Consider the following 14,196-nt stretch of genomic DNA (forward strand, 5'->3'; position numbering starts at 1 on the left):
GACATAGGAAGTAAAGTAAGCAAATAACACCGAATAAACGGCAAGGTAAAGACTATGTCTAATTATAGTAAATACGTACTGCGTGCGTGACTCGAACCGGCGCTCGCGTACGGCACCTAATCGCCTAGCTTCACGCCACTACACGTCTTCCCCTCGGCCACCGGGCATCCCCAAAAAAGGATGCTTAATAACCGAGCTTATTACGTGCAGAGAACGTGAAACCCGTCCACGCGATACGCGCCACACAGCATGGTGGCGTGAAGCTAGGCGATTAGGTGCCGTACGCGAGCGCCGGTTCGAGTCACGCACGCAGTACGTATTTACTATAATTAGACATAGTCTTTACCTTGCCGTTTATTCGGTGTTATTTGCTTACTTTACTTCCTATGTCGACAGCAACTATGAGTTTAAAAAAAATTATTTCTCAGTACTTATTCACTGTTAAAATGCTGTACCATTACTTTCACCATCCTACTACAGCCAGATCTGAAGGCCTTTGCCGCATTCTGGCCATGCTGTGTGGCGCGTATCGCGTGGACGGGTTTCACGTTCTCTGCACGTAATAAGCTCGGTTATTAAGCATCCTTTTTTGGGGATGCCCGGTGGCCGAGGGGAAGACGTGTAGTGGCGTGAAGCTAGGCGATTAGGTGCCGTACGCGAGCGCCGGTTCGAGTCACGCACGCAGTACGTATTTACTATAATTAGACATAGTCTTTACCTTGCCGTTTATTCGGTGTTATTTGCTTATTTCTGTTGATGATTGAATCAGCAAACTCTAGCGTTGTCAGGCTCTTGTTGATTGGGGAAGCAGACTCAGCTAGGGTAGCTGCTATGGCAGAACACCAGTGTTGGTGGCCCTATTTCTGTTGATGATTGAATCAGCAAACTATAGCGTTGTCAGGCTCTTGTTGATTGGATAAGCAGACTCAGCTAGGGTAGTTACTATGACAGATTCCCAGTAAATCACCCTGTTGATGATTGAATCAGCTTCAGTGTTCAAGACCCATGTTGACTTATTAATATACCGTATGCTGAGTAGACTATGACATAAAGTAGACCAACCTAGGGGTTCTTAAAGCGACTGGCATTAGTGTTGGCACAGACTACATGCAAACTTATCACTTCTACTAGCAGATTTTAATGGCGTTGAGAAGCTCTTACCAGCAGAAACAAAACATACAAAAACCATAACTGGACATGCAGATTACCATTAATAAATGACCCTGCCCCAGTGGCCAATAGCTTACATGTTTGTATTACCTGCATTTAACTAACAAATAGACAGCTTTGCTAGTAATTCTAATTAATCTCCTTATACAATATATGGTTAATGCAGAAAAAATATGCTTCAATATCAATTAATTTCATTGCCCAACAGTATTGAGTAAAGGATAAGCTAAAATGAAAGACAGGAAAGGAGTTTAAAATACAAAATAAAACATTTAAGAGTTTTGTTCAGTATTATTTAATTTAGTCATTACAGGTATGGTCACTATGGCAACCAAAGTACAGCAACAAAGTGAATATCACATCTCAATCTACAAGAGTTAAGAATAGACAATGTACATTTTAAAATACACCAATGATATATGGAAGGTAATCCTCACTGAGAAAAAATAATTATATTATTGAACAATTAGGTTGAAATACATAAATATTGGATATCAAGAATGTTGCTTAATAGTTTGTATGAGTACTGTGTGACAAATTTATATCTAACCGTTATGTAAGTAGACAGGACTTATTGCAAGTTGACATGACTTTCTGTAGTTTGGAATGGCATGTACAAGTACTACTGTACTTTCTGCAAATTGGCATGACATGCTGCAACCGCAAGACTACAACCTCAATCTATGGCAAACATACAAACATTACAAACAAACATAATAATCATGACAATAAAAACATTGTATAATTTCAAGTGAGGATAGTGTTAAGTCAGTGCCAGTCAAGTGTAATAAGGGTAATATAAGAGGAATACAAAAACACAATGAAATACACATAACTAAATTGTGCTCCAGCAAAATATAAGAGTAACATGAACAAACACACAATGAAGTGGCGTTATTAACATAACACTGTACATTTTGATAACAATTAAAGTTATTATATATTTACAAGAATTAAACAAACACAAATATACAAAGTTATTAGAAACATTAACACATTATGAAGGAATAAAAGTCTAGTCTACAAGAATACTAGCACTACTGTAATGCAAATAATATGAATGTCTAAAGACAGTGGAATGTGATTTGTTAATGGAACAAATACAAATATTGATCCATGATACAAAACTACAAACAAGAACCAATATAACCTAGAAATTTACATAACATAATGAAATCATAAAATATAGTGACATATCTTACAATGGTTACAATACTTGCATACTCGAAACATCTATATATGTTATATACAATGTGACAATCATGAATTTTAAGTTGAGTAGAAATAAAATCCTAAGTTTGATGGACTGTTTCTTGGCCCAATGTACAAATGTGAATGAATAGCCAAAGATGTAGTGTCTGTAATGTAGAAAATGGCAAGTCACAATAAATTACACTGAAATCAGGAAAATTATTTCTTCCCAAGTAGCCGAAATATGCAAAGATTTGAAGAACCCTGTACAATCAGTGTTTTAGGACAGTGAGTGTAATATTATTCCATTTGTACAACATTACAAAATATTAAACTTCAAAACACAATACATGTATTGCATGTACTGCATATTACACTTGAAAACACAATACATGTACTGCATATTACACTTGAAAACACAATACATGTATTACATATTACACTTGAAAACACAATACATGTATTACATATTACACTTGAAAACACAATACATGTATTACATATTACACTTGAAAACACAATACATGCACTGCATATTGCACTTGAAAACACAATACATGTATTGCATATTACACTTGAAAACACAATACATGTATTACATATTACACTTGAAAACACAATACATGTACTGCATATTACACTTGAAAACACAATACATGTATTACACATTACACTTCAAAACATAATACATGTACTGCATATTACACTTGAAAACGCAATACATGTATTACACATTACACTTGAAAACACAATACATGTATTGCATATTACAATTGAAAACATAATACATGTACTGCATATTACACTTCAAAACACAATACATGTATTACATATTACACTTCAAAATACAATACATGTACTGCATATTACACTTCAAAACACAATACATGTATTACATATTACACTTCAAAATACAATACATGTACTGCATATTACACTTCAAAACACAATACATGTATTACATATTACACTTCAAAATACAATACATGTACTGCATATTACACTTCAAAATACAATACATGTACTGCATATTACACTTCAAAACACAATACATGTAATGCATATTACACTTCAAAACACAATACATGTACAAATGTATTGCATGTACAAAATATTCATTGCAGAATCAGATCTCAATATATTGCTCCAATCAAGGTAATAATTGTGGACAATTATAAATAACGTTTTATTTGCTTTCAATATATAGTAATTTGCATAAAAGAAAAAAAATAGTATGACTTAAAATTGTTCAGTTTGGTCAGCCTAAAATACCATGGCAACCTGAGAGATAAAGACAGTTTACACAAAGTTACAGAAATGCAATTTTAATGCAGTTTATTTTGAGTTTGAACAAATGTGTCCAAATACATTGCATTATTTTAAGGAATGTTATAGGAATGTTTTAGGTTCACTGATATAGTGTTGTCACATAGACATTCAAATTTGCTGACATCAGTTGTGACTGTAATACAGCTAATAGCCCCGTCACACCATAACGTTTTGCTCAGCGTTCTCTGAACGTTCCAATCGTCCAATTTCCGAGCGTTCCTAATGCACGAGGAGCGTGTAATGAGCGACCAAGTGAAATACCCCTGAAAATCATTGACGTGTGCTAATGTGTCACTAGCGCGCGACGAACGACTTTTAAACGTTAAGTGAGCGTGTTGAGCGTGTATTTAACATTAGGTCGTTAATTTAATTTTAGTCGCACGCTTTATGTGCGCTAGGGGTACGTTCAGCAGTCGTTGACAGGTCGCTAGTGAGTTGTTCACTGCAAAGCGAGCGATTGGTAACAAGTAAGTAACGCTAGAGCAACGACTGACTAACGATTGTCGAACGCGTCAAACATTAGCAAAACGATCTAAGAACGTTATTTAATGTTTAACAGTGTTTAAAAATAAATGTTGAAGAACACTGGTCTCAAATGAGAACTTTTGTGCATGTTCAAAACTTATTTTTTGGATCAGCGTTCTCCGCCGATTCCCGACAATCAGCAATGATTACCGACATTCACTAGCGTTCTCACGGCGCTCTTCTGGCGCTGTCCCAGCGACCTTGGGCGACTACCAACGTTTCCTCAAACGCCAGAGAACGCTAGCCAGAACGTCATGGTGTGACTGCGCCATAAATGAGTCTCAGTAATTTCAACAGTAAGTCATAATTTATTTGCATGATTACATTGTAAGTGGTACTGGACATTGGAGACAATAAAAAAACAAAATAGGAACAGTAAACAAAGTTCTTATTTAAGTAAATAAAACTAATGACTTGCATAGATAGAGTAGAACCAGTCTAAACCAGATACCTACCTTCCTTTCCTCTATAAAAACCCTATAAAGTGGAATCAGTTTAAACAGGTTTTACTCTCTATATGGAATGAATCAAGAAGATACTAGTCGTAAAATACAATTCAAAATTAATATAAATATTATATAATTAGCAGATAAATTCTGAAAAAAGAACTATACTGAATGTTCACTACTTAAAGATTTTATCTGCTACAAAGTAATGTACATATTATCCTACCCTGCACAAACAAGCGCCCTCAACTAATGAGAAGTTTGAAATAAAAATACAAACTTGCATATGTTGTCATTGACCATAATATCCTGTATTGCACCTGTCTATCATAATGATTCAATGATGGTTCAAATGACACAATGCCAATGATGGATCAAATGATGCAATCCCAATGATGGACCAAATGACGCAATCCCAATGATGGACTAAATGACGCAATCCCAATGATGGACCAAATGACATAATCCCAATGATGGTTCAAATGACGCAATCCCAATAAGAGACCAAATGACGCAATCCCAATGAGAGACCAAATGATGCAATCCAATGATGGACCAAATGTCGCAATCCCAATGATGGACCAAATGACACAATCACAATGATGGACCAAATGACACAATCACAATGATGGACCAAATGACATAATCCCAATGATGGTTCAAATGACGCAATCCCAATGAGAGACCAAATGACGCAATCCCAATGGGGGACCAAATGATGCAATCCCAATGGGGGACCAAATGATGCAATCCCAATAATGGTTCAAATGACACAAAGCCAATGATGGACCAAATGACAACGCCAATGATGGACCAAATGACACAATCCAATGATGGATCAAATGACTCAATCCAATGATGGATCAAATGACTCAATCCCAATGATGACCAAATGATGCAATCCCAATGATGGACCAAATGACACAATCCAATGATGGACCAAATGACACAATCCAATGATGGATCAAATGACGCAATCCCAATGATGACCAAATGATGCAATCCCAATGATGGACCAAATGACACAATCCCAATAAGGGTCCAAATAACACAATGCCAATGATGGACCAAATGACACAATCACAATGATGGACCAAATGAACATAATCCCAATAAGGGTCCAAATAACACAATGCCAATGATGGACCAAATGACACACTAAATGACGCAATCCCAATGATGGACCAAATGATGCAATCCCAATAATGGTTCAAATGACACAAAGCCAATGATGGACCAAATGACAATGCCAATGATGGACCAAATGACACAATCCAATGATGGATCAAATGACTCAATCCAATGATGGATCAAATGACTCAATCCCAATGATGACCAAATGATGCAATCCCAATGATGGACCAAATGACACAATCCAATGATGGATCAAATGACGCAATCCCAATGATGACCAAATGATGCAATCCCAATGATGGACCAAATGACGCAATCCCAATGATGGACCAAATGACACATTTCCAAAAAGGGTCCAAATGAGACAATCCCAATGATGGACCAAATGACATAATCCCAATAAGGATCCAAATAACACAATACCAATGATGGACCAAATGACACAATTCAAATGATGGACCAAATGACACAATTCAAATGATGGACCAAATGACGCAATCCCAATGATGGACCAAATGACACAATTCCAAAAAGGGTCCAAATGACACAATTCCAAAAAGGGTCCAAATGACACAATCCCAATGATGGTTCAAATCAAACAATCCAAATGATGGACCAAATGACGCAATCCCAATGATGGACAAAATGACACAACACCAATGATGGACTAAATGACAACGCCAATTATGGACCAAATGACACAATCCAATGATGGATCAAATGACGCAATCCCAATGATGACCAAATGATGCAATCCCAATGATGGACCAAATGACGCAATCCCAATGATGGACCAAATGACACAATTCCAAAACGGGTCCAAATGACATAATCACAATAAGGGTCCAAATAACACAATGCCAATAATGGACCAAATGACACAATTCAAGTGATGGACCAAATGACGCAATCCCAATGATGGACCAAATGACACAATTCCAAAAACGGTCCAAATGACACAATCCCAATGATGGACCAAATGACACAACGCCAATGATGGACCAAATGACACAACGCCAATGATGGACCAAATGACACAATCCCAATGATGGACCAAATGACACAATCACAATGATGGACCAAATGACACAATCACAATGATGGACCAGATGACACAATCCCAATGATGGTTCAAATGACGCAATGCCAATGATGGATCAAATGACGCAATCCCAATGATGGACCAAATGATGCAATCCCAATGAGAGACCAAATGACGCAATCCCAATGGGGGACCAAATGACACAACGCCAATGATGGACCAAATGACACAATCCAATGATGGACCAAATGACACAACGCCAATGATGGACCAAATGACACAATCCAAAGATGAATCAAATGACGCAATCCAATGATGGATCAAATGACGCAATCCCAATGATGACCAAATGATGCAATCCCAATGATGGACCAAATGACGCAATCCCAATGATGGACCAAATGACACATTTCCAAAAAGGGTCCAAATGAGACAATCCCAATGATGGACCAAATGACATAATCCCAATAAGGATCCAAATAACACAATACCAATGATGGACCAAATGACACAATTCAAATGATGGACCAAATGACACAATTCAAATGATGGACCAAATGACGCAATCCCAATGATGGACCAAATGACACAATTCCAAAAAGGGTCCAAATGACACAATTCCAAAAAGGGTCCAAATGACACAATCCCAATGATGGTTCAAATCAAACAATCCAAATGATGGACCAAATGACGCAATCCCAATGATGGACAAAATGACACAACACCAATGATGGACTAAATGACAACGCCAATTATGGACCAAATGACACAATCCAATGATGGATCAAATGACGCAATCCCAATGATGACCAAATGATGCAATCCCAATGATGGACCAAATGACGCAATCCCAATGATGGACCAAATGACACAATTCCAAAACGGGTCCAAATGACATAATCACAATAAGGGTCCAAATAACACAATGCCAATAATGGACCAAATGACACAATTCAAGTGATGGACCAAATGACGCAATCCCAATGATGGACCAAATGACACAATTCCAAAAACGGTCCAAATGACACAATCCCAATGATGGACCAAATGACACAACGCCAATGATGGACCAAATGACACAACGCCAATGATGGACCAAATGACACAATCCCAATGATGGACCAAATGACACAATCACAATGATGGACCAAATGACACAATCACAATGATGGACCAGATGACACAATCCCAATGATGGTTCAAATGACGCAATGCCAATGATGGATCAAATGACGCAATCCCAATGATGGACCAAATGATGCAATCCCAATGAGAGACCAAATGACGCAATCCCAATGGGGGACCAAATGACACAACGCCAATGATGGACCAAATGACACAATCCAATGATGGACCAAATGACACAACGCCAATGATGGACCAAATGACACAATCCAAAGATGAATCAAATGACGCAATCCCAATGATGGACCAAATGATGCAATCCCAATGATGGACCAAATGACGCAATTCCAAAAAGGGTCCAAATGACACAATCCCAATGATGGACCAAATGAACATAATCCCAATAAGGGTCCAAATAACACAATGCCAATGATGGACCAAATGACACACTAAATGACGCAATCCCAATGATGGACCAAATGACACGATTCCAAAAAGGGTCCAAATAACACAATCCCAATGATGGACCAAATGAACATAATCCCAATAAGGGTCCAAATAACACAATGCCAATGATGGACCAAATGACACAATCCCAATGATGGACCAAATGACACAATTCCAAAAAGGGTCCAAATAACACAATGCCAATGATGGACCAAATGACACAATCCCAATGATGGACCAAATGACACAATTCCAAAAAGGGTCCAAATGACACAACGCCAATGATGGACCAAATGACACAATCCCAATGATGGACCAAATGACACAATCACAATGATGGACCAAATGACACAATCACAATGATGGACCAGATGACACAATCCCAATGATGGTTCAAATGACGCAATGCCAATGATGGATCAAATGACGCAATCCCAATGATGGACCAAATGATGCAATCCCAATGAGAGACCAAATGACGCAATCCCAATGGGGGACCAAATGACACAACGCCAATGATGGACCAAATGACACAATCCAATGATGGACCAAATGACACAACGCCAATGATGGACCAAATGACACAATCCAAAGATGAATCAAATGACGCAATCCCAATGATGGACCAAATGATGCAATCCCAATGATGGACCAAATGACGCAATTCCAAAAAGGGTCCAAATGACACAATCCCAATGATGGACCAAATGAACATAATCCCAATAAGGGTCCAAATAACACAATGCCAATGATGGACCAAATGACACACTAAATGACGCAATCCCAATGATGGACCAAATGACACGATTCCAAAAAGGGTCCAAATAACACAATCCCAATGATGGACCAAATGAACATAATCCCAATAAGGGTCCAAATAACACAATGCCAATGATGGACCAAATGACACACTAAATGACGCAATCCCAATGATGGACCAAATGACACGATTCCAAAAAGGGTCCAAATAACACAATCCCAATGATGGACCAAATGAACATAATCCCAATAAGGGTCCAAATAACACAATGCCAATGATGGACCAAATGACACAATCCCAATGATGGACCAAATGACACAATTCCAAAAAGGGTCCAAATAACACAATGCCAATGATGGACCAAATGACACAATCCAAATGATGGACCAAATGACACAATCACAATGATGGACCAAATGACACAATCACAATGATGGACCAAATGACACAATACCAATGATGGACCAAATGAGACAATCCCAATGATGGACCAAATGACGCAATACCAATGATGAACTAAATGACACAATCCCAATGATGGACCAAATGATGCAATCCCAATGATGGACCAAATGACGCAATCCCAATGATGAACTAAATGACACAATCCCAATGATGGACTAAATGACACAATCCCAATGATGGACTAAATGACACAATCCCAATGATGGACTAAATGACACAATCCCAATGATGGACTAAATGACCAATTGGGGGACCAATAATGGTATATCTGCATAACATCATTACACACACACACACACACACACACACACACACACACACACACACACACACGTGCATACACACACAGAGACACATGCATACACAAACACTTAGGAATGGTTTTAAAATGTTACATAAATGTATACAAATTGTGCACGTCCACAAAAAGCAACAGATGGGTATCATTGCTTTAGACTTTACATATGCATGATTACCCAGTTTGAACACATGTTTGAACACCAGGAGACTGTATGGATAAAACATATGAACACAGGACCCTTATACAATTTCTTCTTCTATGTGAAACCATAATAATAAAGAAACAAAGTACCAGATTAAATCAATAAAACTAAAAATTGACTTAAATTTGAGATTATTATAAATTAATCCAAATATTTTACAGTACATAGTAATGCAGCAAGCACTGGTTATTCATCAGACGAAACTAAAACAACTGGCAGAACATAAACCTGGCGTGAAGCATTTTGTCATACACATTTTGCACGGAACTCTGCTCTTAACTTTTTAATCATTGACATGGACAGTGATCCTGGGACTGAAAAAACATTCTGTGAATAAAAAGAAAACAAATTTGTGAGTAATTTATAGATAAACAAGTTTGTATTATTGGGTGCATGCTACAAAGAATGGCAGAAGTAGATATTGATGTCTGGTATAATTACACCAAGTCAGAACATGACAAATGTGACTGTTCTGTTAAAGGTTCATCTACTTAGACAAGGTACTGAGTGCATATTGTGAAGTAATTTAAATACCTGCATAAATATATGACAGTCTACATTGCTACTGTCAGTGGTCATTCTCTTGAATGCTTCCACAACATTAGGAAAGCTTTTGGAAGTCAGTATAATATTTTGATGCTGGTTGAGCATTGTGAGAGCTACACGGAATATGATTTTAGAACCCTCGTAAAATAGACTATCCCAGATTCGGAGTACTGTCTGTAGAAGGAAATCAGAAAATATGTCAGTGGTCTAAACATTTGTAAGAATTGTCGCAAGTGACACCAAGAAGAAAATTTAAATGAAAGAAACACAGAACTGCAGTAAAATAAATAAATAATCAGAGTAGTGATGAAGATCTTCAGTGACTTACACTGGTGAAAAGATGTCTATACACTGGTATTTTGCAGATTTACTTTTCACATCGCTGCCTTTCACCCTGCTGTGTCACAGAATCACATCATTTACAGTAATTTCTTTGATCCTATATTGTCACAGAATAATTTCATTCATAACCTGTCAACAGAGGGCACTGGCCTCCAAGAATGCTGGAACAATGACAATCATTGCTAGCTTCACCAGTATGAGAAAGAAAATACTTACTTCTAATGGCAAGACTTCAAGGTATAAGCATATAAACCATTTTGTTGTTGGTAGAGACCATGGCACACCTTCTGCTTCAACATGAGCATGTAAATTAGGTAATTTAATCCGAACTAGTTCCCCTAAAACCTCTTGATCTGTTTTTAAGCCTATCATGTCTTGAGTGTAGTAATCTGAAACCCAAATCAAATTTCAAACCTTATCTCAAACAGCAATGTACATGTAAGTGCTTACATATAGGATTTTATCTCTTCATAATAATTTAACTGTTTGTCATAATTTAGTATTAATCTGATATGAATTATGAGATATCTGAACAAAACTTGTGTTGATTAAAGCACACTTAAATATGAGATGGATTAGAATTAGACTTCCAGAATGGCAGAAGTGCTCGATTTTCAAATCATTTTTCCCACAAGTGGACAACTTTTGAGTTGAACAAATTATAAGAACACTCTATAATTCTACTCTGTTTCTGGTATCTAGAACATATTGCCTTTAATTTTTGCAACGTATAATTGAAATAAAAGCTACACAAGTGCTGCGAAGTGACTTGGTTCAGACAGCATACATTGTATTTGCTAATTGACGGGTTCCACAAGAGATGTGCCATAATATGGTTCAAACTGCCATGTTTTTTAAGTAAAAGAAAAAATATTTTCTTTCCCCATCATTTGTTGGATGGCTATACTGTACCTGGTAGCAGTTTGTCAAGCAATATATCTAGTAAAAAGAATGTCATTTCCTCATCTTTTACAACAAGTAGAAGTAGACCAGTGATGAAATTTAGACCCTGACAATATCCAACTCCAGAGTTATGATGTCCATATGCTACAAGTACATTATACAGTGGTTTTCTCTTGCCTTCTTCTGCTCCCTCCTTAAAGTAGATATTCTCTGGAAATGTTCTGTGGATATCTGCAAACACAAATCACATGTTATAATCCATCATTGGCAAAAAAAAAATTATTTTTCACTCTAAAAGGGTCATTTACATATCCCTTACGAGTCCAATCTGTGAAGCTACAAAATCTTGCCATTTACTGAATATATGAATAACAAATAGGCATCTGTTATTGAACAATGATTGTCAAGATAACATCACGATACATTTTGAGTGGAAATGAAACTATTTTGCCACTATAATAATTTTCCATTGTTTGATATTTACATTTAGAGTTAGCCTATGGCTTCTTGTTGCTTGTACATGCATTTTGAAGTCAATATTATAATAATATTTTGATGTTGGTTATGAGAGCAGAATGTGATTTTAGAACCCTCGTAGGATAGACTATCCCAGATTAGGAGTACTGTCTGTAGAAGGAAAAGTGATGACGAGTACGGTACCTGTATTGATTGTTTCAAGCAGCCTTTGGTCAAATGGTCCTGCCATAAGTTTTTCGTACAACCCTGGATTATCTTCCATTCGTTTCTGTGCTCCACTGATATGCATCCATACCATACCACGATGCTCACCAGGAATGCCTTTCCGACAATATCTCTTCACTTGAAAACAAGAACAACAGAACACAGGATATAACAGTGACTGACAGATGAATCAAATAGGACATGAATGTAACTGTAAATCTTGCATAAATCAAACCCTGGACTAACAGAAACCTGTCTAAACAGCTTTTCCAGTCCTTTCTCTATAGCATCACTCATAATAACAGCACATGTCCAAACGATGACAGAAAAGCTGACAAAAACAAAGTATATCCAGAATTTGATAATAGAGGCATTATAAACAAAACAATATTAAAATGCACAGTTCATATTTATTTAAATCAAAGAATGCTTAGAAAGAACTTCTGTGTGCTGAGAGTATTGGAGGAATATATAAATTTTAGATTAGCCTTTGAAATAAGAAGCTTGGTGACTAACATGGGTGTGCTATTTGAGATGCACAAGATGAAAAAAATGTGATACATAGTATTGAAATTTATATTATTTACAGAATGTTAATTTAATTATACATCAGTGGTTTGTAGTCTAATTTATTCAAAAGAACCTCCACCATAAGTTTAATTTAAATCTGATTTTTTGAGAATTGGCTAATTAAAATTAGACAATCTATATGCACAAATTTCAACAATATTAAAACTAATTCTGTAAGTCTATGGTAATAATAAACGGACTGGTTAACTGCAAAAATTCGAAGAGGCAACAAAATTAATACTTTTAACTTAAAAATTTTGTTTAATTTCTTATTTCTTGGCGTTAAGTTTTCAAGACTTTTGAATTTTGATAGAGCTTATACAATAGATAATACCTTTACGAGATCTTTCAACCTTGGTTCTTGCTGAGAGTAGGGAGCTCCATTTACCCGCTCGTCTAGCTAACACTGCTAGGTAATGTGTCATGAATTCTTCATATGTCTGGTAGTCAAAATCTTCTGGTCGTTCAAAGCCATATGGGTCTATTGCACTGCAAACAATACAAAGAGGATTACTTCTACTGTAAACACATTAATTAATTATTCACTTCTCATTTTGTAAAATTCGCTAAATTAAATCCCAGTGAACATGTAGAATATCAATAGAACTATATCATTGCTTCCCTGCCAACTTTGTGAATTTAAATCCAGTGAAAATGCTCAAAACATCAAAATACAGAAATTGTATGCCTTTTGAAAATAAATAGTTTTATAGTATTATGGTATAAAATATTGTATTAGAAGAACAAGTTTTGAGGAGGGGGGTTTAAAGACCAATGAAGCTTCACATTGAAATTGGGTGTCAACAAATATCTAATACACAGGTATGTGGTGTGAGATCTTTATTAAACATGAAGAATTACAAAGATCATGGTGATTCAACAAAAAGGTAAAATAACACACAATTAATGACACAGATCAATGCTAGGATGATTCATCCTATTTTTTCAAAATTGTGTACCAGATACCAAGGCAGCTAACTTTTAAGCTTCACTAGCCCTGCCAGAAATTTGTGTACC

At 36.6% G+C, this 14,196-nt stretch overlaps 1 protein-coding gene across 2 annotated transcripts in view; it reads right to left on the bottom strand.

The window, feature by feature from the left end:
• Nucleotides 1–1,449: 1,449 nt before the first annotated feature.
• The window catches only part of LOC100369727 (growth hormone-regulated TBC protein 1-A-like), a 61,619-nt gene continuing 48,872 nt past the window's right edge, over nt 1,450–14,196 (bottom strand). For both annotated transcript variants that reach the window (XM_078012230.2, XM_085502263.1), the window contains exons 2-7: nt 13,514–13,668; nt 12,589–12,747; nt 11,938–12,159; nt 11,242–11,414; nt 10,672–10,857; nt 1,450–10,464 (exon numbers count right to left, since the gene is read on the bottom strand). In XM_078012230.2, the coding sequence (XP_077868356.1) occupies nt 10,384–10,464; nt 10,672–10,857; nt 11,242–11,414; nt 11,938–12,159; nt 12,589–12,747; nt 13,514–13,668 (976 nt within the window). In that variant the 3' untranslated portion in view covers nt 1,450–10,383. The remainder of the gene's footprint in view (nt 10,465–10,671; nt 10,858–11,241; nt 11,415–11,937; nt 12,160–12,588; nt 12,748–13,513; nt 13,669–14,196) is intronic.

Source organism: Saccoglossus kowalevskii, chromosome 1 (genome assembly GCF_978046115.1).
Source record: "Saccoglossus kowalevskii chromosome 1, keSacKowa6.1, whole genome shotgun sequence".
NCBI classification, from domain to species: Eukaryota; Metazoa; Hemichordata; class Enteropneusta; family Harrimaniidae; genus Saccoglossus; species Saccoglossus kowalevskii.